This window comes from Nilaparvata lugens, chromosome 11 (genome assembly GCF_014356525.2).
Source record: "Nilaparvata lugens isolate BPH chromosome 11, ASM1435652v1, whole genome shotgun sequence".
Lineage (NCBI taxonomy): Eukaryota > Metazoa > Arthropoda > Insecta > Hemiptera > Delphacidae > Nilaparvata > Nilaparvata lugens.
The window spans coordinates 44,576,448-44,602,270 of record NC_052514.1 but is presented as its reverse complement, the minus strand read 5'-3'; the positions used below and the strand labels follow the sequence as shown (position 1 = coordinate 44,602,270).

General features: G+C 33.9%; 1 protein-coding gene across 1 annotated transcript in view; it reads right to left on the bottom strand.

Annotated features, from left to right (window-relative positions):
* Nucleotides 1-713: 713 nt before the first annotated feature.
* Nucleotides 714-25,823, bottom strand: part of LOC111047842 (DNA repair protein RAD50) — a 75,652-nt gene continuing 50,542 nt past the window's right edge. The window contains 7 exon segments of the mRNA XM_039437319.1: nucleotides 714-1,594; nucleotides 3,136-3,269; nucleotides 8,484-8,575; nucleotides 10,593-10,779; nucleotides 14,820-15,119; nucleotides 16,416-16,622; nucleotides 18,537-18,737. Of these exon segments, the coding sequence (XP_039293253.1) occupies nucleotides 1,417-1,594; nucleotides 3,136-3,269; nucleotides 8,484-8,575; nucleotides 10,593-10,779; nucleotides 14,820-15,119; nucleotides 16,416-16,622; nucleotides 18,537-18,737 (1,299 nt within the window). The 3' untranslated portion in view covers nucleotides 714-1,416.

The window sequence follows — 25,823 nt, the reverse complement described above, 5'->3', positions numbered from 1 at the left end:
TCAAGATTGCGTGGAAGGTGGCCTTTAAACGCAACTTCCAACATACATGGTTTATATGGCCCAGAAACTTCCAGTACAGTAATAAATCAATCATTATGATATACATATGATACAGATAACATACATAATATAATACAGCTAACAATTCGTTTCACAATAATCTACAAAAATATGAAATCCAACAACTCCTAAGCCTGGTTTTCACTAGTAGAGTTAGTGGTCAACTCCATATAACTCTACTCTACTTACTTGGTCGAGTAAATGTTTTCACTACAATTGAGAATAGTAGGTAAAGTGTGTTGTCTAGTGAACAGAATAACCTTGAAATTTCAATACTTTTTTAAAAAATAACACTTGATCACTTATTGACACTTTTTAATAAATTGATACTTTTTAATAAATAACAATAGGCTTACTACTTAAACTTGATAGCCTAAGGCACGACTCTACTCTACTAGCTCGAGACTGTTTTCATTAGCATAGCAGTGGTAGAGTAGAGTGAGAAGCGGTGGTGGGGGAAGGCAAGTGGTAGAGTACTATCCCACGGTGCTATCCCACTCTACTCTACTAAAGACTAGTACTCTACCATGAACGTTTTCATTGGGAGAGTTCACAAGATAGTTAGTACTCTACCAGACTCTTTCCTGCTCGAGACTGTTTTCAATAGCATAGTAGTGGTAGAGTAGAGTGAGAAGTGGTGGTGGGGGAAGGCAAGTGGGTAGAGTACTATCCCACTCTACTCTACTAAAAACTAGTACTCTACCATAAACGTTTTCATTGGGAGAGTTCACAAGATAGTTAGTACTTGCCCAGGAAACTCTACCACTAACTCTACTAATGGCAACCAGGCTTAAACAGTCTCATATGGATATATAGTAGTTTATAAAGGTTTCTCTAAAACAGAAATATTCTATGCAGATGTGAGAGACGTTTCGATGTGATCTATAATAATTCATACAGCAGAAGGATCAATAACGACCACTAAGGAACTCCACCACTAAGGCCCGGTTGCACAAAAGCCGGTTAAATTTTAACCGTGATTGATTTCACGAGAACCAATCAGAGAAGGCCTTTTTGATAAGACGGCTTCTCTGATTGGTTCTCGTGGGATTGATCACGGTTGAAATTTAACCGGATTTGTGCAACCGGCACTAATTCTACTAATGAAAACCAGGCTTTATTTCTATTTTCACTTCAGATCATACAATACAGATAACATATCATAATTTCAACAAAAAACATCCAAGAATGTATTTCTCACTTTATAGCATGATCCTGAGCTTCCAGTTCACAATTCATTCATTCATGAACTTCATTCATGAAATTCATCCATGAACTTCATTGATGAAATTCATCCATGAACTTCATAGATGAAATTCATCCATGAACTTCATTCATGAACTGTATTCATGAGATTCATTCATTCATTCTTATAGGATCACACTTGATGATCTTGGACAGTCCTTTATTATCTCTGTACACTTTCCAGAAACAGTTCACCTTCTCCTCCCGGGTGAGACGCGCGATAAAGTCCTCATCGTGAGTGATGATTATCATCTGAAAGTGCTTCTGTGTCGCTCTAGACGAGACAAGGCTGCAAAAACAAAGTTAAAATTAAAATTAAACGAGTAAAAATTAACACATCCTATCCTATACTATTAAACGAGCAATTTCTGTTTATATGTTTTTATGTTTATTATATATCTGTATGTGACCGGATCTCGAAAACGGCTCTAACGATTCTCACGATATTTTAAACAAAGTAGGTTTACGATATGAAGATTCGATTGCACTAAAGTGCGAGATAAATTACTTTTAACACGGCTCTTTCTCGAAGACGGAGAGGTCCGATGCTCTATCCTCCACTTATCACTCCCACTACCTAGCAGCATTCTCCTTCTTTTGTGTCTTGAGTGAGAGAGCTTTGTAACGCGACGCGGCAACACTCCTCTCCAACAATTGCTGGCAATGTTCCAGTAGTGTACTGGTCAGCAGGTACTGTTTGTGTATGTCACAGAGATGTTTTCATCACAAGAACATGAAGCAAAATGACACGGCGCATCCAATTGTGCGCAGGATGTCCGTCTGTGTCCACGCTACAAACTGTGGAGGGAGAAATGGGTTTCTCCTCTTCATGTTAAAAGTAATTTATCTCGCACTTTAGGTCTCAACCCTGGGATAACTTGCTGAAGAACATTAAAAGGATAAATACGTCCTTGAAAAAACAGCTGGAAATTGTGTCGTCTGTCGATAACGTGGAAGTGAGTGAACGAGTGCATGTGTGTGGGATCATCCAGCTGATCTCACAAGAGGAAAAATTCAGCAAGAGAAACTTATTTTCGTTTATATTTCTTTTTTTTAGAAAACATTTTTACTTCAGAAAGTCTGAAATAGTAACTAGATGTGTTAGTGATACATAGTATAAATAAATAAATAAATGTTTATTTCCCAAAAAAAAAACTAAAACTACAACATCAATTACACAAAATATTAAATAAATTACAATATTACATACAATAGTTAGTTACAAAAAAATCTTATAATGTGTCCTCTACTTGTTTAGTTTTTTCTGTGTGGAAATGACCTACTCCACTATGGCGTACCATGTTCTAGAGTATATTAACAAATATTGTAGCAAACATAGTATATCATTCTAAATCGAATTCATAGTATATCTATTTGTAATTGATGATGTGTTCGTTTTTCGAAGTGTGAATAAATTTTTATTTTGATGAGTGATAGTAGCTTAACCTAGATTTTGATTTGGACTGTAGTATAAATTTGAAAAGGGACAGTTTTGGGCATAAGCCTGTTGTGCCTCCTCATATAACTGTAAAACTAATTGTATGACTAAGAAAATAAATAAATAAATAAATATAACTATAAAATCAATCTTTCGTTACAAATTTTCTATGCTTTTACACTCCAGAGCAAAGCTCGGTCACCCGATATTCATCACTAAACGAGTTCTAAGTTTTTAAACTCTACGGTTTTGATGTTTATTCATTTATTATTATGCGTGCAAAGGCCAAAAGTACTGTAATAATAATTACTGAAAGTTGTCCCAATTGAATCATTTTAATGACAAGTGCTATTGTGGATAAAGGATTATTAGGTGGGTTCCTTAGCACTTACTTGATGAGAGCGTTGCAGAGGCTGATCACATTGTCTCTGTCGAGGTTGGTGGTGGGCTCGTCCAGGGTGATCACTCCGCAATTCGTGCTGAACGTCTCCGCCAACGCCAGGCGAATTATTATCGACGCCAAGATCTAAAACAATCAATAATTTATCAATCAATCAATCAATGATCTATAGTGAGGACCACGTTATAATGGCAGTGAAGAAAGATAGGAGAAAAACGTTGCCAAGTCTCTCCATTTTGCCACTGAGTGTACACAGCTGTTACTCCCAATTCATACCATTAAACTTGATCTAATAATAATTATCATTTCCTTGATAAAATAATCAATTTAATGTCAAATTAATCAAGAATATATATTTTTTCATAATTAGATTTAAAAATTTGCTTCCATAACTGAGATAAGATTTTTATTGTTATACAAACTGAAATGGCGGCTAATTTAAAAAGCTATGATACACCAATTTGATCTAATAATAATTATCATTTCCTTGATAAAATAATCAATTTAATGTCAAATTAATCAAGAATATATATTTTTTCATAATTAGATTTAAAAATTTGCTTCCATAACTGAGATCAGATTTTTATTTTTATACAAACCTGAAATGGCGGCCAATTTAAAAAGCTATGATACACCAATCTGAATTTCAAAACAAAAGAAATTAAGTTATTTGGTAGGTATTCTATTCCAATTTCTTTTAAAAATAATAGAAATCCTATTTAAAATTAGTAATTTCAATAGAAATGATTCTGAAATAACCTATATGTGTAGGCTAACCGAAGCATGGATGAAGTCTTGGATGATTAGCTATCAACTTTTAAAATGTCATTTCAGGTATTTTAATGTGTTTCTCATTTCAGGTATTCTAATTTGTGTTTACCAGGTATTTTAATTTGTGTTTCTCATACGGTAATGTCTAAAAATTATTTCATTGTTTCAAAAATACATTTTAAATCAATTATACGACTTGTGTACTAAAGTATTTTGATAGAATGAAGAAAAAAAATGGCGGCTGAGAATTGTTTGTTAACTTTTGTACAGTCACTGTCAAATGTAAACATAAAATATTCTGGCAAACAGACAACATTGCAAAGCTAGAGAGAAATAGTGCTATCTGTTTTGTTGTATGATAGAAAAGGACAGCAACAGTATTGTCAATCCTACACTGCCATATAACTTGAAGATCTACAGAACAATCAATAAGTCAATAATTAATCAATGAAATCAAAACTTGAGACACTGAACGAATAGCTTGCAATTATGTAGATCAAACAATCTATATATATAATAAGGGAAAGTAGGGTTGTGTTTGTTCGTGTGTTCGTTTGTTCGCATCAAAACATGTCAACTTGTGGATTGCATACCGGAAAACGGGAATGATTTAGATCTCAAAATTTTGCACATAGATTCTAAAAATATCATTCTCGAGTACCTCGAAGTCCAAGTATCAATTATTTTCCTTCTAGATTTTTCATAATTAATGTTCAAATTTGTTCAAATTAGGGGACATACGATTTCATACGGCGATTTCACATCAAATCATATGATAAAATTAAAAAAAAAACAGCTGTTCTATTATGCTTTTTACCTGATTCAACTTAACCTCAATAATATTGTTTTGATAATTGTATTGATAAATATTATTAATAATAATATTGTTATTATTATTAAGATTATAATAGTATTGTTTTGATAATTACATTTTATTTTCACAAACTCTGTATAATAATATGGTGAATGTGAACTGCTGAATCAAAGAAATAATCTCAAAAACATCAGTTTTGAAACTTCGTTTTTCTGATGCAATGTATAAGGCTTCATGTGGCATGGATTATTAATTTTTCAGCTAGAACAGTTTTTTGAGACAAAGTGCTAAATAACGTATACAGTTTTATTAATGCTGTATCGGCAATATGAATACGCATGCAGTTAATATGGCTTTGAATAAAGGTGCTGATATTCTTACATTATTCTCTTCAATTTTTATTTAATTACAGTCCAAAATTATTCGAGCCCTGATAGAATGATTGACTCACTGTACAGTCAGTCGGAAATTTTAATATTGATATGAGGGTTTTTTTTTTGGCAAGCTGAACAAAAAAATAAGGCCTATGCACCTTTTCGATATTTTTTCAAGTGAAAAATGAGTTTGTGGGTGTCAAAACCCCCCTGGAAGGGAACTATTCAACTTATCCTATCATTTAGTCAAATAACAATGATTTCTCTGCGTTGAATAACATGTTTCTTGCCAACAACAATCGAACTCTTTGTGAATTTAGATAATATGATCTACACTGTAGATTTATATAATTTATCAATTAAATACATGGAAATTGAAGTATTTATTTCAGTCAGTTTATGGTAGTTGATGAATTGTTGATTAATTGTAGAGCAAACTGCACGGCGAATTGTAATGGAGGACTCTGATTGGCTGAAAAGTTCAGCGTTCGGAGTACGGTACGGCGAACAGTTAAAACAGAGGCGAGCGGCACGGTGAACGGTTCGGAGTACGGTACGGCGAATGGTAACAGCTGATTTTTAACTTTATGAAACATATGCTCATGTTCGCTGAAAGGCGCGATGTTCGGCGGAATGCACGGATTGCTGCGCGGTTCGAGGTTCGGTTCGGCTTGTGTAGTCGCTCCTTTAGATGATACAAGACATTATAGACATTATACAAGACATTTTTACTGATCACAGATCAAAGCAACATAATAATCTATACTATAATAAGGAAAGAACTGGCTTATACACGTACGGGATAGGAAAAATATGTTTGACACACTCACGTTTTAACTACTGGACTGATTAACTTGACATTTTTCATATAGGTTCCTTTTAACCGAGGATGGTTATAGGCCTATTTTCGATTCTTCAAGATTGATCACATCAAGTTTTCAATTTGACATGCTTCCAGTTTTTGTATGGAAGCAGCTGAACATTTTTTCAAAAAGGAAAATTAGAAGATATGATGGAATCCTATTCGAATAATAAAAATAAAGGTTATAAATTAAAAATAAAGGTATGGAAGCCAGCTGAACATTTTCTCAAAAAAGAAAATTAGAAGATATGATTGAAGATATGAATAAAGGTTTTCAGTCACACCCAAATTTCGTCCACCATTTTTGAACTGCCATTTTGAATTCAACTTCATTTTTTTAAATTGGAAGGTGGTCATATGATTTTTTCAGAGGTGGCCTGTTTTTCTTTTCCGATTCTTGTATTTTTGCTAACCTTATAATAAATAATAAATAAATGATACATGATTTGATACAGGATTTCAGAGAAACTATGGTGAAAACCGCACATCGATATCTCAAACCTTCCAAAAGTTAATTCTAATTCGAAGATACTGATAATTCATCTATCTATCATCTTCTATACTGTAATGAAGTGAAGAACTGGCTTGAACTTGTATACACGTGTAAAGGATAGGAAAATCAAGTTTGACGCTTCATCACGCTTCTCACATCTCTTTCTCGCTTTGCTCTGTTGCCAGACCGTCTTCAACAATATAGAATTAATTGACCGAACGAAGTGAGGACTAAGATTCAAGTCGACGGTTTGGCATATCTCTTAATGTTTAATGTTTATATGTTTATGTGTTGCGCATTTACGGCGAAACGCGGTAATAGATTTTCATGAAATTGACAGGTATGTTCCTTTTTAAATTGCGCGTCGATGTATATACAAGGTTTTTGAAAATTTTGCATTTCAAGGATGATATAAAAGAAAAAAGGAGCCTCCTTCATACGCCAGTGGTAGAGAGGACTTAAAAGTCCTAACTCCGCCTAATAAAGAATTTTTTCATTTTCATTTTCATTTAAAAATCAGACTATAGAATATTATTCATCATAAATCAGCTGACAAGTGATTACACAGATGTGTGGAGAAGCCAGTCTATTACTGTATTTGTATAAGATCTATAGTTTCAATCAAAGACCTTCAAGAGGTATGCATCTTTAAGCTGGGTTTAAATTTTGTTAATAACTTAATCCGTATAGATTCTATTGAATTGAACGCAAGTTGACAAACACACATGTTCATCATGTGTATGATAAGTTATGTTCAATCTAATATAATCTATAAGGATTGAGTTATTAACATTTTGTTAATAAATTTGGTCCAATCGCAGTTTTAAGGTATTGGTTTCAATATTTTGTTTTGGCAGTCATGGTATTATTATGCGTGTCCATCAGTGTCAATATTCTCACATTCGAAAAAACTAATTCAATAGGTGATTAAAAATAATCAAATGAACTAAATAATGCTGAAGAAATTATAATATTTTTGATTGAAAAAAAATTAATTTTCATTAGATATAAAGATTATCACGGAACTGGATGAATATTATATAAATTCTGGAATAGAAATATATTCTATTCATTGTTTAAATTAACATAAATATTAATAAATTATGGAATACAAATTCAAACGTGAACTGATTTTGTTAACATTTAAACAGTTGACATCAGGTACTTGTGGATGAGAATACTGCGTGAGGTCTACTGTTCAGAACTACTAGTAATTAATAAACAAAATATTTCATCTCAATTATGAAATTATAGAATAATATAATTTCTTGCTTGATAAAATATAATTGATTATTTTAAACGAGAATGAACAGTTGATACTACATCAATAAACCTGTATCAGCTACCGTCTATAGAAGGCAATGACAAGACAGAGTTCCGGCAACATTGTTCGCCTATCTTTCTCCACTGCCATCATAACGTGGACCTCACTATACACATAGAGAAACAATAGCATAAGTAGATATCCCATGGTATAGGGCGTTTATGTCGCAACTTTTACTGTTATCACAAGCCGATAGTCCACGTAGTTCTTTCCTGTGAAGCTTTATGACGCTGGTAGTATCTCATATTGTGCCGTTCATACACTCTTACCCGGTCAAAACAGTAAAAATCGACAATAATCGACAGTAATCGGCTTGAGATAACAGTAAAAGTTGCGACATAAACGCCCTATGCCATGGGATATCTACTTACGCTATTGTTTCTCTATGCTATAGACCACAAACTCAAGTTCTGTTGTAAATTTGTCAAACTCTTTAAATAAGGATGATATTTATAGATAAATGGGCCAATTTATTATTTCATTTATTATTTATTTATTATCTATTTCAATTTATTATTTCTATGCTATAGACCACAAACTCAAGTTCTGTTGTAAATTTGTCAAACACTTTAAATAAGGATGATATTTATAGATAAATGGGCCAATTTATTATTTCATTTAAAAAATTTTAAAACTCTCCTGCTACTACAAATTACTTCTTATTTATTATTCATTTATAAATATTTATTTATTTATACTAACCTTTTGGCCGGCACTACACCGTCCACGCATGTCCAGTTCCGTTCCATTCTTGACTTGGACCACCCTGTAGTTGAAATCTCTCCTCTTGTCAGCTGCAAAAAAGGTAAACATTTATAGGAACGTTGTTAAAAGTTATATGCAATGATTCTTCTATATAATTATATAAAAGCGAAATGGCACTCACTCACTGACTGACTGACTGACTCACTCACTCACTCACTCACTCGCAGAACTAAAAATCTACCGAACCAAAAACGTTCAAATTTGGTAGGTATGTTCAGTTGGCCCTTTAGAGGCGCACTAAGAACGGATTTGGAAAAATTTCCAAAGATACGCCCAAATTTGCGTTTTTCCAGCGTTTTCTCAGCTTTATCGAGAACAAATGAACAGAAATTGTTCAAATTTAGTACAAAAGCTAAGCTAGGGTGTAATAATGTTGTGTTAGAAGGAATTTGCAATAACGTCAAAGATACGCTCAAAATTAGCGTTTTTTGCTTTTCTCAGATTTATCGAGAACAAATGAACAGAAATTGTTCAAATTTAGTACAGAAGCTAAGCTAGGGTGTAATAATGTTGTGTTAGAAGGAATTTGAAATAACGCCATGGATACTCCCAAAATCTGCGTTTTTCCGGCGTTTTTTGCGCTTTCTCAGCTTTATCGAGCACAAATGAACAGAAAATGTTCAAATTTACTACAGAAGCTCAGCTGGGGTGTAATAATGTTGTGTTAGAAGGAATTTGAAATAACGCCAAAGATACGCCCAAAATTAGCGGTTTTTGCGTTTTCTCAGTTCTTTCATGAAGTAATAGACAGAAAATGTTCAAATTTGGTACAGTGGTTTAGCTAGGGTCTACAAATTTTGTGATGATGTGACTTTAATATATTTCATCAAAGATACGCCCAAAATCAGCGTTTTTCCAACGGCTAGTAATCTAAATATAACTGAGTGTTATAAATTATTATTTTGGTATTTGTAACATCTAAATACAAAAGAATGGTTTGTAGAAATATACTTGGACTAAAAAATTTGTGGAAATCCAGAAGACATAACCTCATTTCGGACTTTTTAATTCGGACTTATCTAAATTTTGAAGAGAAATAGTATAAGTTATTTTCAGTTTTTCTCTCCCGATCTGTGCTTTATTGTAAAAAGAATAAATAAATATTATAATAAGCTTGTTTCAGTAGGTAGTGTAAGAAATCATCATTCTTGTACCGAAAATCAAGTGACGAAGCAGTGTGTGATTACATAACCTTATCTTTTGGACAACATTAACATTTTATCAAAATTTTTGGAGAGAAATAGTACAGGCTCAGCCTAGTTTTTCCTCCAATGTCATAATTGTATTATGATTATAGTATTTTATACAATAAATAAATGAAAATGAAATGAGATGAAAATGAAATGACAGGTTCATAGATCCTCAAAAAGAAAAAAGTGAAATCCTACAATAAAACCATACAGGAGAGATATCTCATCCTATATTTTATCCATGATAAAACGTTGTATAGTGGAATCCACGTTATAATGGCCATGGAGAAAGATAGGAGAACAACGTTGCCGAACCTCTCTGTCTTGTCAATGCCTTCTATAGACAGTAGCTGATACAGGTTTATTGATGTAATATCAACTGTTCATTCACGTCACCCTGAAGGTGCATAGAGATTTACGCGCCGCGAACACGCGAATTTCACTTTTCATCAGCTGATTATAATCTGTATTTGTACAGAAACGGTAAGATACAGATATAAAAAGCTTGGCATCAGCTGATTAGAAGTGAATTGCTCATGTTCGCGGCGCGTAAATCTGTACGCACCTTTAGAGAGTATAGGAAATCTTCAAAAAGTACAAGACATTAAAAAAAATTTAATAGATTCTTTTATCAATTGACTGATTGTTTTGACTGACTAATTCCTTGTTTGATTGACTGATTGACTCTTGGACAGTATAGGAAATCGTCGAGAAGTCAAAGAGATTGAATTAAAGAGTGAATATATTAATTGACTGATTGACTGACTGATTGCTTTTAACTGATTGACTGCTTTTAACTGATTGACTGACTGCTTACAACTTATTGACTGACTGATTGATTGATTGATTGACTGACCATCTTTGATCTCGTCGTCGCTAGTTTTGATCTCGATGTAGTCAATGTCGTTGCCGACATAGATGTTGCGCCATAGGTCGCGAATGATCACATTGATTGTGCGCATGCGCTCAGTGTGTGTCTTCTTCAGAGCCCAGTCCATTGCCAGGTAGTAAGCGCCCAGGTCTTTGATCACTGCTTCCTGCACCTAACGCAACAATCAAGAATCATGAATCAAGAATAAAGAATCAAGATCAAGAATCAAGAATCAAGAATGAAGAATCAAGAATAGAGGATAGAGAATATTTTATTATCACAAACAAAATAATTGCATTGACAAAAGTCACCTCATTTGGATACAATAAAATATTTCTTATAAAAATCTGGTGTGGCGCACTCACACAACTTTCCTTGCCGTTATGAAAATTGATCACCTGACGCTAGTGTTCACGCGCATCTCAAGTCTACTATTCAAAGATTTGAGCCAGCTGGTGACAGGGCAACGCTGGAGACACACAAGGTCTGCTATTTCTTCATAGTGAATGATTTAATAGAATCTACAATATTTTGCAATTGAATAATCAAATTTTCCCGAATTTCGAGCTTATTTTAAATTTTAGATGAAAATGTTACTGAACATTACTTGTAGAGATTTTTATGCTTGATCTTTTCCACTTAGAATTTTTTGTTTCGATTGTATCTGAAGCCTGATAATTGGGAATCTAAAATCAAACTTTGCATAGATGGGGCGGTGCTCCTGGAATTTTTACATATATGGGACTTGTGGCAGTTGATAGAGCTTATCTAAGACTATTTTAGGTATAAATTTGATCAAAATCGTTTTAGCCGTTTTCGAGAAAATCACGAAAAATCCTGTTTTTGACAACATTTTCGCCATTTTAGCCGCCATCTTGAATTGCATTTGATCGAAATTGTTCGTGTCGGATCCTTATAGTGTGAGGACCTTAAGTTCCAAATTTCAAGTCATTCCGTTACACACACACCCAGACACACACATACACACACACATACAGACCAATACCCAAAAACCACTTTTTTGGACTTAGGGGACCTTGAAACGTATAGAAATTGTGAAATTGGGGTACTTCAATTTTTTTCGGAAAGCCATACTTTCCTTACCTTTGGTAATAGGGCAAGGAAAGTAATAATTGCATTGACAAAGTCACCTCATTTGGATACAATAACTTTTCCTTATAAAAGTACAGGTTAGCCTATATACGTGTCGTCTGTTTCTTTGTCCTCGAGTTGATTGTAAATGATGAATAAAAATAAAATAAAATAATATTACAAACTAGCAGAAAACTCGTGCTCCGCAAGGGTATAATTTAAAACTTGACTTAATGAAATTTTGAAGAATTGAAAATAGACCTATAACCATCCTCAGTTAATTAAGAATCTATATGAAAATTTTCAAGTTAATCAGTTGAGTAGTTGAGACGTGATGATGCGTCAAACATAATTTCCCTATCCCATACGTGTATAAACCAGTTCTTCACTTTATAATATTATAGATTAAAAATACAAATAGGCTATCTAAATATATTTCAACTATGGATAAGAGTTAAACACCTTCATTTCCTCGACTGAATAGAATGCTTTAAGCCTGGTTTTCAATAGTAGAGTTCCCTGGGAAAGTACTAGTTCTTGTGAACTCTCCCATTGAAAACTTTCATGGTAGAGTACTAGTTTTTAGTAGAGTAGAGTGGGTTAGCACCGTGGGATAGTACTCTACCACTTGCCTTCCCACACCATTTGGTAGAGAGTTATTGGGAAGGATATTTTGAATATTCTTTCAAAAGAATGGACATTGATATGTCCAAAGCTCCGCCAATTTATGTAGATGCATAACAATACTAGTAGTTCTGTGAACAGTAGACCTCACGCAGTATTCTCATCCACAAGTACCTGATTGAAACTATAGACTTTATAGAAATACAGCAATAGACTGGCTTCTCCACACATCTGTGTAATTACTTGTCAGCTGATTTATGATGAATTTTCCTAGTCCGATTTTTACTCTAATATTGGCGTATAAAGGAGGCTCCTTTTTCCTTTTATATTATCCTTGAAATGCAAAGATTCCAAAAACCTTGTATATTCGTCGACGCGCAATTAAAAAAGGAACATACCTGTCAAATTTCATGAAAACCTATTACCAAGTTTCGCTGTAAATGCGCAACATATAAACATTAAAACATTAAGAGAAATTCCACACCGTCGACTTGAATCTTAGACCTCTCTTCGCTCGGTCAATTATCTATAGTTATTCCAAATTGCTTTTTTCATATCATATACAGTTCAATAATTTTTTTTTTAGTCTATATTATGTAAATTCATCTATAATATTTTGCTGTATCGTAAGCTATAATATATAAGTGTATAAGCCAGTATATATTGTAATCTACATAAATAAAGTACTCAATCAATCACCGCTTCTCACTCTACTTTAACACTACTATACTAAAGAAAACAGTTTCGAGCTAGTAGAGTAGAGTTCCGTATTGACATTTTAAAGTTAGTTCTTTTAATATTTCATTTTATCAGTGCTAAGAAATACTATATTATTGAACTATTGATTGATATTGAGTTCTGTTCACTAGACAACACACTTTACCTACTATTCTCAATTTTAGTGGAAACAGCTACTCGACCAAGTAAGTAGAGTAGAGTTAGCTCGGTAGAGTTAGTATGCCAGTTACTCGACCACTAACTCTACTAGTGAAAACCAGGCTTTATTCTTGAACCATTCTTTTATTGTTCTATTGAAACAAGTATTAAAGGAGGAAGTACATAAAAATAATAGAATAAAATTAAATAAATTGTAGATGAATGGAATAAATAAAATAAAATCATAGATAAAAGATAGCATGAAAAGATATCCCATGGTAGAGGTCGTTTATGTTCCAAATTTCACTGTTTACTCTAGCCTATAGTCATAGTATTTTCTTCATTAAGCTATGTGACGCTGGTAGTCTCTCATACTGTGCTATTTTTACTCTCTCACTCGGCAAATTTCAAGCCGATTTTTTTCGTTAACTCAAGCCGATTATTGTCGGAATTATTGTTGACATATTTGTCAATAAAAATTTATAACGCTTTGCCTGAATGTGACGCTGGTAGTCTCTCATACTGTGCCATTCTTAAACTCTCACTCGGCAAATTTCAAATCCATGATTTTTTAACTCAAGCCTATTATTGTTGGCATTATTGTTGTCATATTTGTCAATAAAAATTTATAACGCTTTGCCTGAATGTGACGCTGGTAGTCTCTCATACTGAGCCATTTTTACTCTCTCACTCGGCAAATTTCAAGCCGATTTTTTTCGTTAACTCAAGCCGATTATTGTCAGAATTATTGTTGTCATATTTGTCAATAAAAATTTATAACGTTTTGCCTGAATGTGACGCTGGTAGTCTCTCATACTGAGCCATTTTTACTCTCTCACTCGGCAAATTTCAAGCCAATTTTTTTCGTTAACTCAAGCCGATTATTGTCAGAATTATTGTTGTCATATTTGTCAATAAAAATTTATAACGCTTTGCCTGAATGTGACGCTGGTAGTCTCTCATACTGAGCCATTTTTACTCTCTCACTCGGCAAATTTCAAGCCAATTTTTTTCGTTAACTCAAGCCGATTATTGTCAGAATTATTGTTGTCATATTTGTCAATAAAAATTTATAACGCTTTGCCTGAATGTGACGCTGGTAGTCTCTCATACTGAGCCATTTTTACTCTCACTCGGCAAATTTCAAATCCATGATTTTTTAACTCAAACCTATTATTGTTGGCATTATTGTTGACATATTTGTCAATAACACTTTATAACGCTTTGCCTGAAAATATCAAAAGAATGAGCTGTAAATAGTTACTGTAAATATTTGAAAAAGTACTGGTAAATGAATGTTTATATAAAGTTGAAGATTTCTTTGTAATAGATTTTTAAACTGATGTTTTCTATGTTATCAATGACGTTGTTGTAACATTTTAATGTTGTGTTATATATTATTATTAGCGTATGGCAAACACATAGACACACACATGAATTCACAAAAATATATGCAGGTTTTTGACCTTTGTCAGCTTGAAAAAATATATATATATAAAACAAAATAAAACCATCTATCTAGGTTATAGAATAAATGTCTAGTTTAATGTTGTGTGACAATGAATGATTTGATTTGATTTGTAATTGGGCCTGAAAAATTCAAAAAAATAAAAAACTTACTTTATGGTCGATCAGTTTTTCCTTGTAATCCTTCAAGGCATTCTTAAACTGGGGCTTCGCAAGATCAGCTTTAACCTCTTTCACTTTCGATTCAATTTCACGTTTCGTACCGAAAGCTTGATTTTTCTTCTCTTTCAGGTTATCGTATTTGAATTCCAACTCGGCCGACTCTTGTATTATTTGCTCAAAATCCAAATCGCCGATATTCGTTTCCAAATCTTTCAATCGGTTTTCCAGTTCCTCTGCTTCTTTACGCTTTTTCCTCAAATTCTTGTTGTCGTTCAGGTCACGGTGCCGAGCCTACAAAGAAAGAATACACAAAATTTGAATGAATTGCTGCCTTTATTTCAAGTCTGGGAAGTAGATAATGTATAACAATAAAGGAAGACAATATATTAATCAGTGAATCCTTTGATCCTTAGAATAATTGGGGCAAAACTAAGAATTGAACAAATATTGAAATATATAAGGCTTGAAAAAATATATAAAGAGGGTACTAGTAATTTTCTATGATATACAGGGTGATTCTTAATTATGGTAAAATAATGATAGTAGAGGTAAAAATAAGAAAAAAGTTCTTATAAACATATATCCATAAACGCTTCATTAGCGAGCTATACAGGGTGAAAGATTTCGCCCGGAATTCAGTTCCTCTGGTGAAATACACCGATACTGAATTGTTTAAGAACTAGTTTTTGATAAAATTATGCTGGATTAATATGGAAAAATATCTGAAAAATTGAATAAAACTAGTCTGGAAGCTGTAGTGGGAGTAGTTTTTGAGAAAAAAGTTGAAATATGCAAAAAATCTAAGTAGAAAAACACAGACTTCTATGTTTGATGCCCAATAACTTTCTTCAATGACCAGTAAACAAATATTTTTTTGCAATAAAAATTGTAGAGAATTTAATTCTGAAAAGAATTATGTAAGTTGTGTAAACTAAATTTAAATAAAATGTATTCTTATGTAGTACATTACACCACGAAAATTTGCTGTTTTATGAGGAGAGAACTAATAACTCATAGGTTGTAGCTGAATTATTTGTTTACTGGTCATTAAAGAAAGTTATTGGGTATCAAACGTAAAGTCTGTGTTTTTCTACTTAGATTTTTTACATATTTCAACTTTTTTCTCAGAAACTACTCACACTACAGCTTCCAGACTAGTTTTATTCAATTTTTCAGATATTTTTCCATATTAATCCAGAATACGTTTATCAAAAACTAGTCCCCAAACAATTCAGTATCGGTGTATTTCACCAGAGGAACTGAATTCCGGGCGAAATCTTTCACCCTGTATAGCTCGCTAATGAAGCGTTTATGGATATATGTTTATAGGAACTTTTTTTCTTATTTTTACCTCTACTATCACGTATTAAATTATTTTACCATAATTAAGAATCACCCTGTATTGAGATATAATTGATAATCTACAACAAGAATCAACAATTAAAATCGGATTATATAATAACGGGATAACTTGAATCACAGACAGATATGTACGAGTACTATAGAAGGCGGTGGAAAAGAGAAAGTGGCATCAATGCCTTACTATGATTTTCACTGATATTGAAACATGAATCTCCATATACTCACATCCTGATTGGATATATCAGCCTTTGCCATATCCTTCTGCGATAGCAGGGTCACCTTGTTCTGGGCACGACTGTCAATGGTCCTTGTCAATTGGCTTATCTCCTTCTCTATCTCCTCCAACTGCTGGTTGATCTTCTGTCGCTCAAACTGCAACACTTTGCTGTTCAACTTTTGCACGTCCACGTTTTGCTGTTCGATCGATTTCAGCTGCAAGAAACAACAGAATTTTCATTTATACATTGATAGAAACCATATAATTCTCAACAATGAATGATTGAAAAAAACTGATAATATTGATTTTATTCATTTAATACGACAAGAAAGACTACATAAATGACAAGTCTTACAGAATACAAAAATAAAAGAGATGAATCGAAGTGAGCCTGGTCGAACAAATCGACCTATCGAACAATCTATAACAAACTGAATAAATCTAAGTTACGAATGATTCAGTCTATAGTGAAGGCGACGTTAAAATTGCAGTGGAGAAAAACGTTGCTGATCCTCTGTCTTGTCAATGCCTTCTTCAGACGGTAGCTGATACAGGTTTATTGATGTAATATCAACTGTACATTTTCGTTTAAAATAATCAATTATTATATTTTATAAAACAAGAAATTATATTTTCAATAATTTCATAGTTAAGATAAAATATTTTGTTAATTAATTATTAATTTATTTATTCATTTACAATGCAAATGACACTTATGCAAAAACATTATGAAAGATAAAATAATAATATCAAATCGTTTATTGCACAAAAATATATACAGAATACAACTGAAAGGAAATTGACAACTTTGTGCTACACATCGGCAAAAGAAAACTTGTACGCCGACGTGGAGTCTTAATATAACTTATTCACTTATACATTAATATTAATATATAAAATGGTCCTACAATATTATAATATAGGCTAATAGTAATTAACATTCAACCAACTAAATATTCTATTCTAAGAAATAACAATAAATTAAAGATATACATAAAGCTGAATTTAAGATTCATACAACATCAATCAATATTAAACCAAATCATTAATTGAATAAAAATAATTTTCTTTCACCCAGGTATGGAAATCTTTTATTTTAGGCTTCTTTATCAACCATCCTTTTGAACTTTATTATAGAGTTTATTTCTCAAATATGAAATACTTCTACGGGATAGGGTGCTATCAACTCTTTCAATTGTGATTAAGTTTTGAGCGACTTGTCTAGTTACTCTTTGAAAATTTTGAATATTTTTAATTTGAGCACATGTTTCTTAATAGTCTTTAAAATGAACAATTGTCTTATAGTGAACAGATTGGAATTTTGAAACAATGTGACACTTGGGAAATCTCTCGGATACCTCATTATTGTTTGATAACTAACTTTTGTAAAACAAATAGAGGTTTTAAAGTTGAATCAAAAGTTCCTCCCCATATAGAATTACATACTGAACTAAGGATTGGAATAGAGCAAAATAAACAGATTTAGTAATTTTAGACTCAAAATACTTCTAAGCATGTACATTTTTAAATTGACCACCCTTAATTTTCTACAAAGGTAGCTAATCTGAGGTGACCAGCGTAGATGCTTATCAACAAAAATACCAAGATACTTGTAATTGTTTACACTCTCAATAACCTCATTGCAAGAATCACATGGATACCTGTTACAAGCATTATTCAAACAAAGCCTGTTCATATCTAGATCTCCTCTTGTTGTTGGACTGAAGGTCATACATTTTGTTTTACCAAGATTTAGTCTCAAATAATTACATTTTAGCCACTGATACTACCACAATAAGGTAGTCCTTTTGATATTTTTCTTCCAAATTTATAGGTGACAAAGTCCAAGATAAGGTTAGAATATCACAATTTTTGTACAATTTTTATAAAATTTCAGTCCAAAATAAACATGAAAACTATAAATTTTGAATTTAGATGACTTGAATTAATAAATTGATAAGTAATTATTAATTCTACATTGTTAAAAGACGATCTGGCAACAGAGCAAAGTGAGAAAGAGATAGCGCTATCAGCTTTGTTGAATAATAGACAAGGATAGCAATACCGATGCTAATCAAGCACTGCCATTATAACGTGGACCTCACTATAGCAATTTGATAATTGGGTACCTTGTTGTTTTCTCTCTCAATAGCATTACGACTGGTACGCTTGTGTTCGTTCTTCTCTCTCTCAGCCGCCTCCAGCTTCTGTTTGATGGGAAACTCTTCATTCGACAACTTCTCAATCTGGTCACTCAGCGAACTCTCCAATTCCTTCAGTTCGCATTTCTTGTCCATCAGCTGTTTCATTTGTTGTACACCTTTCTCCACCTGCAACACAAAAAACACAACATTTAGGAGAAGAATATGAATTAATGAATAATAATGCCTATAGAAATATGATAATCTATAATATAATAAAGAAAAGAAACCTTTGGAAGCCAATCGCGCTTGGGACCAAGAAAAATAATTTACAAATACCTTATTTGGCTTTTGCGGATGATCTTGCAATAATGGCAGACTCGGGCGAAGTTGCAATAAAACAAATGATAGTAACTTTGAAAGAATGTGCAGAAAAAGTTGGCTTACAAATATCCTTCGAAAAAACAGTGTTCACAACCACAAACCTAGAAGTTACCAGACTACAAACTAAATATGGAACAATCAACAAGGTTCCAGGTTTTAAATATTTAGGAGAGGTTATTTCGGAGAGATTATCACAGAAGGATAGAATAAAGAAAGCTCGTAAAGGCCTAGGGCTGGTGCAATCCATTTACAATAAAAAATGCTTGTCTCTTCACACTAAAATTAGACATTATAATACAGTAATAAAGCCATCAATGCTATATGCCAGTGAGACCCTAAATCTCAACAGGAAAGCTGATCTAGAAAATTTGAAGAAAGAAGAAAGGGAAATAATTAGAAAATTCTAGGTCCGAGATTAACTGAGAATGGTTATAGATTACAGAAAAATAGCACAGTTGAGCAACATTCAAATATTGTAACAGACATGAGAAAAATACGTCTAAAATTCTATGGTCATTATCATGAGGCTCCCTGTCCATAGAATCACAAAAAAAAAAAATAGTAAAATATGTAGCTTCGCTTGCCTATGGAGGAGAATGGATTAGGAATGTTAAAAAAGATCTAGTTTTGGCAGGAATTACTGATGATGAAATTCTCAGAGAATGAAAAGCTTGTGGGAGAACAAGAAAACCGCCAAGTCTAATAAAAATCGATGATCATGATTTTACTCAGCGTCTTCCACTTCGGGAGCTCTACGACTAATAATAATTATTATAATAATAATAATAATAAAGAAAAGAATTCGTCTCTAACTGCAATCAATAAAATAGTCTAGCTCATAAAGCAATCAACTTGAATTCTCATATTCTTGAGTTCATAAATACCGTAAGGGTACAAACACAAGGTTCCAGGTTTTAAATATTTAGGAGAGGTTATTTCGGAGAGATTATCACAGAAGGATAGAATAAAGAAAGCTCGTAAAGGCCTAGGGCTGGTGCAATCCATTTACAATAAAAAATGCTTGTCTCTTCACACTAAAATTAGACATTATAATACAGTAATAAAGCCATCAATGCTATATGCCAGTGAGACCCTAAATCTCAACAGGAAAGCTGATCTAGAAAATTTGAAGAAAGAAGAAAGGGAAATAATTAGAAAATTCTAGGTCCGAGATTAACTGAGAATGGTTATAGATTACAGAAAAATAGCACAGTTGAGCAACATTCAAATATTGTAACAGACATGAGAAAAATACGTCTAAAATTCTATGGTCATTATCATGAGGCTCCCTGTCCATAGAATCACAAAAAAAAAAAAAATAGTAAAATATGTAGCTTCGCTTGCCTATGGAGGAGAATGGATTAGGAATGTTAAAAAAAGATCTAGTTTTGGCAGGAATTACTGATGATGAAATTCTCAGAGAATGAAAAGCTTGTGGGAGAACAAGAAAACCGCCAAGTCTAATAAAAATCGATGATCATGATTTTACTCAGCGTCTTCCACTTCGGGAGCTCTACGAATAATAATAATAATAATAATAATAATAATAAAGAAAAGAATTCGTGTCTAACTGCATTCAATAAAATAGTCTAGCTCATAAAGCAATCAACTTGAATTCTCATATTCTTGAGTTCATAAATACCGTAAGGGTACAAACACACTGGACGCGGAGCGTGGAGTGGCGTGGTCAGAGCGTTCATGATACACACAGGAAGCGTCTGAGCGTCAAGCGTCAAGGGCCTAGAAAATGGCGGTGTCTAGTTTGCACGGACATTAGGCTACTTTGTGACAATAATTACTTAAATCATTTGATATTAGCTAAGACTCAGTGTGTTCAGCCAATACCCACTATTACTTAGGTAATATAAGTAATAGTAGGTATTGGTTCAGCACGGGGAAAAATATAAACCAAATTTCCCCCACAACATTTACAAGATATTGAATGAAAAAGACTGAGAAATTGTCAAAAACCACTGATTTATTGATAATTAGAAAGACCGGTTTCGGTTATTACACCATTGTCAATCTCTGATAAACTGAAACTAAATACAAGAGCAGCAGAATTTATACTAGTAGGTGAGTACTGCTATTGGTCAAGGGCATGAACGCCTGCCAATGGCCCAGCTAGACAGTCTCCTCCCACTCAACGGTGTGACAAAATGGCGGCTTAAGCAACAGAATTGCCATGATTACAAAATTTACAAGATGATTACATGATTTACAAGATAGTGAGAGATATTATCATATTTATCATTATGAGATAATCTCAAGACATTACTTTGTGAGAATAATTACTTAAATCATTCGATATTAGCTAAGACTCAGTGTGTTCATCACGGGGAGAAATATAAACCAAATTTCCCCCACAACATTTACAAGATGATGAGAGAATTGATACATTTTTGAAATTTCATAAAAATATGAATGATATGGATTAAAATAGCCTTACTTTTGAAGTGCAATAGATGAGTTTTCTCTTTTGAATAATCAAATAATACACATTACAGGGGAATTTGGACAAACATTAAAAATATACTAGTGTACTAGATGGTGAGAAAATGTAGTAGAACAAGTGCATTATTATGTACAAGAGTAGACCACTAGTATGTACATTAGTAGGGCACTCGCACTTTGACGCTCCGCTCGTAGACGCTCCAAAAAACAAACCAGCTTGTTCCAAAGTTTGACGCCACGCTCCGCTCTGCGAGTAGACGCTTCCAGTGTGTTGCAGCTCATTACTTAACATGGTATTGATGTAATTAAATAGAGAATGCATTTATTCAAATGATAATCAATATATAACTATTATTTAACGAAAATCGTAAATAAATGCTGCAAATCACCCCGAAGACTTCTGCTACTGCAGACATTGACAACAGGGTTAACAGCTAGATGGAAATTCGATGAGAACTACTATCCTAAAATTAGTTGCCAGCCCGGGAATCGAACCCAATACCTCCCAATTGCCAGTCAGGAATGCTTACCCTTACACCAAACTGACAATCTCTGGATAGCAGCGCTCATTTTATACTAATTTTATATTAATTTTTGGATAGTAGTTCTCATCGAATTTCCATCTAGCTGTTAACCCTGTTGTCAATGTCTGCAGTAGCAGAAGTCTTCGGGGTGATTTGCAGCATTTATTTACGATTTTCGTTGAATAATAGTTATATATTAATTAGCATTTGAATAAATGCATTCTCTATTTAATTCCATCTATAACTGGTTGGCCGCTATGGCTTCATATAAAATGAGCGCTGCTATCCAGAGATTGTCAGTTTGGTGTAAGGGTAAGTATTCCTGACTGGCAATTGGGAGGTACCGGGTTCAATTCCCGGGCTGGCAACTAATTTTTGGATAGTAATTCTCATCGAATTTCCATGTAGCTGTTAACCCTGTTGTCAATGTCTGCAGTAGCAGAAGTCTTCGGGGTGATTTGCAGCATTTATTTACGATTTTCGTTAAATAACATGATATTGTTCACGACGCTACTCAACGCCACGCTCCGCTCAGCTTCAAGTGTGTTTGTACCCTAATAAAGGATATAACTGGCTTTTACACGTATGGTACGGGATAGGAAATTCACGAATGACACATCGTCACGTCTGAACTACTGGACTGATAAACTTGGAATTTTGTATTTTTGATTCTTAATTTACCGAGGATGGTTATAGGCAATTTTTTTTAATTCTTCAAGAATTTAGTTCGTCAAGTTTCCAATTGGACCCTTGGAATTTTCAAATTTTTGAGTTCATCTATCTTATATCTATATATATAAAAGCGAAATGGCACTCACTCACTGATTGACTGACTGACTGACTCACTCACTCACTCACTCACTCGCATAACTAAAAATCTACCGGACCAAAAACGTTCAAATTTGGTAGGTATGTTCAGTTGGCCCTTTAGAGGCGCACTAAGAAATCTTTTGGCAATATTTTAACTCTAAGGGTTGTTTTTAAGGGTTTAAAGTTCGTCTTTTAGCATGTATATTCTTCTTCTCCCAATCTCTTAATTATAATTGAAATTTCCATATCATATGTTACTATAGAACTATAATCTAGATAGAGTACCTCTTCGAAACAGTTGTAAACTGGCAACTAAATTAATAATTTTGTCAGGTTGGCATTAAGTTGAGTTGACTTTGTTAGGTTGGCACCAAGTTGAAGATTTAAATGCATTTATCGCGGAAAATTGATTGGGCACTGCTACTTCAATCCTGGGAATATTATAATATTAGTAGCAGTCAGGCTCGCTTCGCTCGCCATATCCGTTTAGCAAGCCGTTTAGTCTGGACCCCCGACTGGATTGTCCTAAAATATGATAAAAGTGCCCAAATGAAAAATGCAGGCGAGCGAAGCGAGCCTGCTGATCTCATTCTTGGACGACCTAGTCAGGGGTCCAGGGGGCGGAGCCCCCTGGCTACACGGATATGGCGAGCGAAGCGAGCCTGACGGCTAGTACTATAATAAAGGAAAGAACTGGCTTATACACGTACGGCATAGAGAATTCATGATTGAACCGAGGATGGTTATAAGCTTATTCCAAATTCTTCAAAATTTCTTTACGTCAAGTTTTCAGTTTGTCAACTTTTATAGACCCTTGCGGAGCACGGGTTTCCTGCTAGTCTAGGAAAATGATGTTTGACGCATCATCACGTCTGAACTACTCAACTGATTAACTTGAAATTTAGTATTTTTGATTCTTAATTTACCGAGGATGGTTATAGGCAATTTTTTTTAATTCTTCAAGAATTTAGTTCGTCAAGTTTCCAATTGGACCCTTGGAATTTTCAAATTTTTGAGTTCATCTATCTTATATCTATATATATAAAAGCGAAATGGCACTCACTCACTGATTGACTGACTGACTGACTCACTCACTCACTCACTCACTCGCATAACTAAAAATCTACCGGACCAAAAACGTTCAAATTTGGTAGGTATGTTCAGTTGGCCCTTTAGAGGCGCACTAAGAAATCTTTTGGCAATATTTTAACTCTAAGGGTTGTTTTTAAGGGTTTAAAGTTCGTCTTTTAGCATGTATATTCTTCTTCTCCCAATCTCTTAATTATAATTGAAATTTCCATATCATATGTTACTATAGAACTATAATCTAGATAGAGTACCTCTTCGAAACAGTTGTAAACTGGCAACTAAATTAATAATTTTGTCAGGTTGGCATTAAGTTGAGTTGACTTTGTTAGGTTGGCACCAAGTTGAAGATTTAAATGCATTTATCGCGGAAAAATTGACTGGGCACTGCTACTTCAATCCTGGGAATATTATATTACTAGCAGTCAGGCTCGCTTCGCTCGCCATATCCGTTTAGCAAGCCGTTTAGTCTGGACCCCCGACTGGATTGTCCTAAAATATGATAAAAGTGCCCAAATGAAAATGCAGGCGAGCGAAGCGAGCCTGCTGATCTCATTCTTGGACGACCTAGTCAGGGGTCCAGGGGGCGGAGCCCCCTGGCTACACGGATATGGCGAGCGAAGCGAGCCTGACGGCTAGTACTATAATAAAGGAAAGAACTGGCTTATACACGTACGGCATAGAGAATTCATGATTGAACCGAGGATGGTTATAAGCTTATTCCAAATTCTTCAAAATTTCTTTACGTCAAGTTTTCAGTTTGTCAACTTTTATAGACCCTTGCGGAGCACGGGTTTCCTGCTAGTCTAGGAAAATGATGTTTGACGCATCATCACGTCTGAACTACTCAACTGATTAACTTGAAATTTAGCATATAGATTCTTTATTTACCGAGGATGGTTATAGACCTATTTTAAAATTCTTCAAGATTTCAGTTTCCCAAGTTTTCAATTGGACCCTTGCGGAGCACCTGCTAGTAATAAAATTAGGAAATAACAGAAGTTTTGGGCAATAGCTGGTTTTTCATTTCCCGACTATTGTATTGTTTGCTCTATCTTATGAATTAATGAATTACTGAGTGAATAAATAATACAATAAAATAATTACTCACTTTGAACAATTAATTACGACATAGCAGTCAGGTATTTATATAAATAAAAGCTATTAGCTTCTACTTACATTAGTGTAGCGCTTTCGGACACTAGTTCCTTCATCAACACTGGCTGTCACTTCCGTTGTTGAATACATATGGTTAGTAAGCAGCGTGGGTTGTGGGAGTGGCGGGAATTTTTGAACTGTTGGCGGCGGGGGTGGCGGGAATGTTTGAATTTGTGGATTATTGGAGTAGGAGGTTGAAGAGGCTGTGTGATTTGAAGTTGGTTTGCTCATTAAGGATGTTGTGGGGGTCTCTTTTTGTATGTTTATATATTTCAAATTGTTCCAAGGTGTTTAGTTCAGGCCCTTTGTTTCTGATGTGTAGAATTTTCAAATTTGTGGCTATGTCTGTGTAGGTGTGATTGTTTCCTATCAAGTGGGTAGCAAATGCTGATTCGGGGTTGTTAATGTGTTCTTTGAATCTTTTTTCAAATGACGGGCCGCTGTGCCCAAGGTAGTATTTTTGGCAATTTGAACAGTTGAGTTTGTATACCCCTGGGTTTTCATATAAGTTTTGTTTCTGTTCTCTTGTGGTTAGTAGGTTTTTGATTTTGTTCTTTGTTTGGAATGCTATCTTGAATCCTGCCTTTTTGAAATTCTTTGCTAAACTGTTGGACTTTGAGTTTATGTATGTTAGTGTTATGAATTTGTTATGTTCAGTGCTGGGCTTTTGAGTTTTTTTTTCAACCCCGAATCAGCATTTGCTACCCACTTGATAGGAAACAATCACACCTACACAGACATAGCCACAAAATTTGAAAATTCTACACATCAGAAACAAAGGGCCTGAACTAAACACCTTGGAACAATTTGAAATATATAAACATACAAAAAGAGACCCCCACAACATCCTTAATGAGCA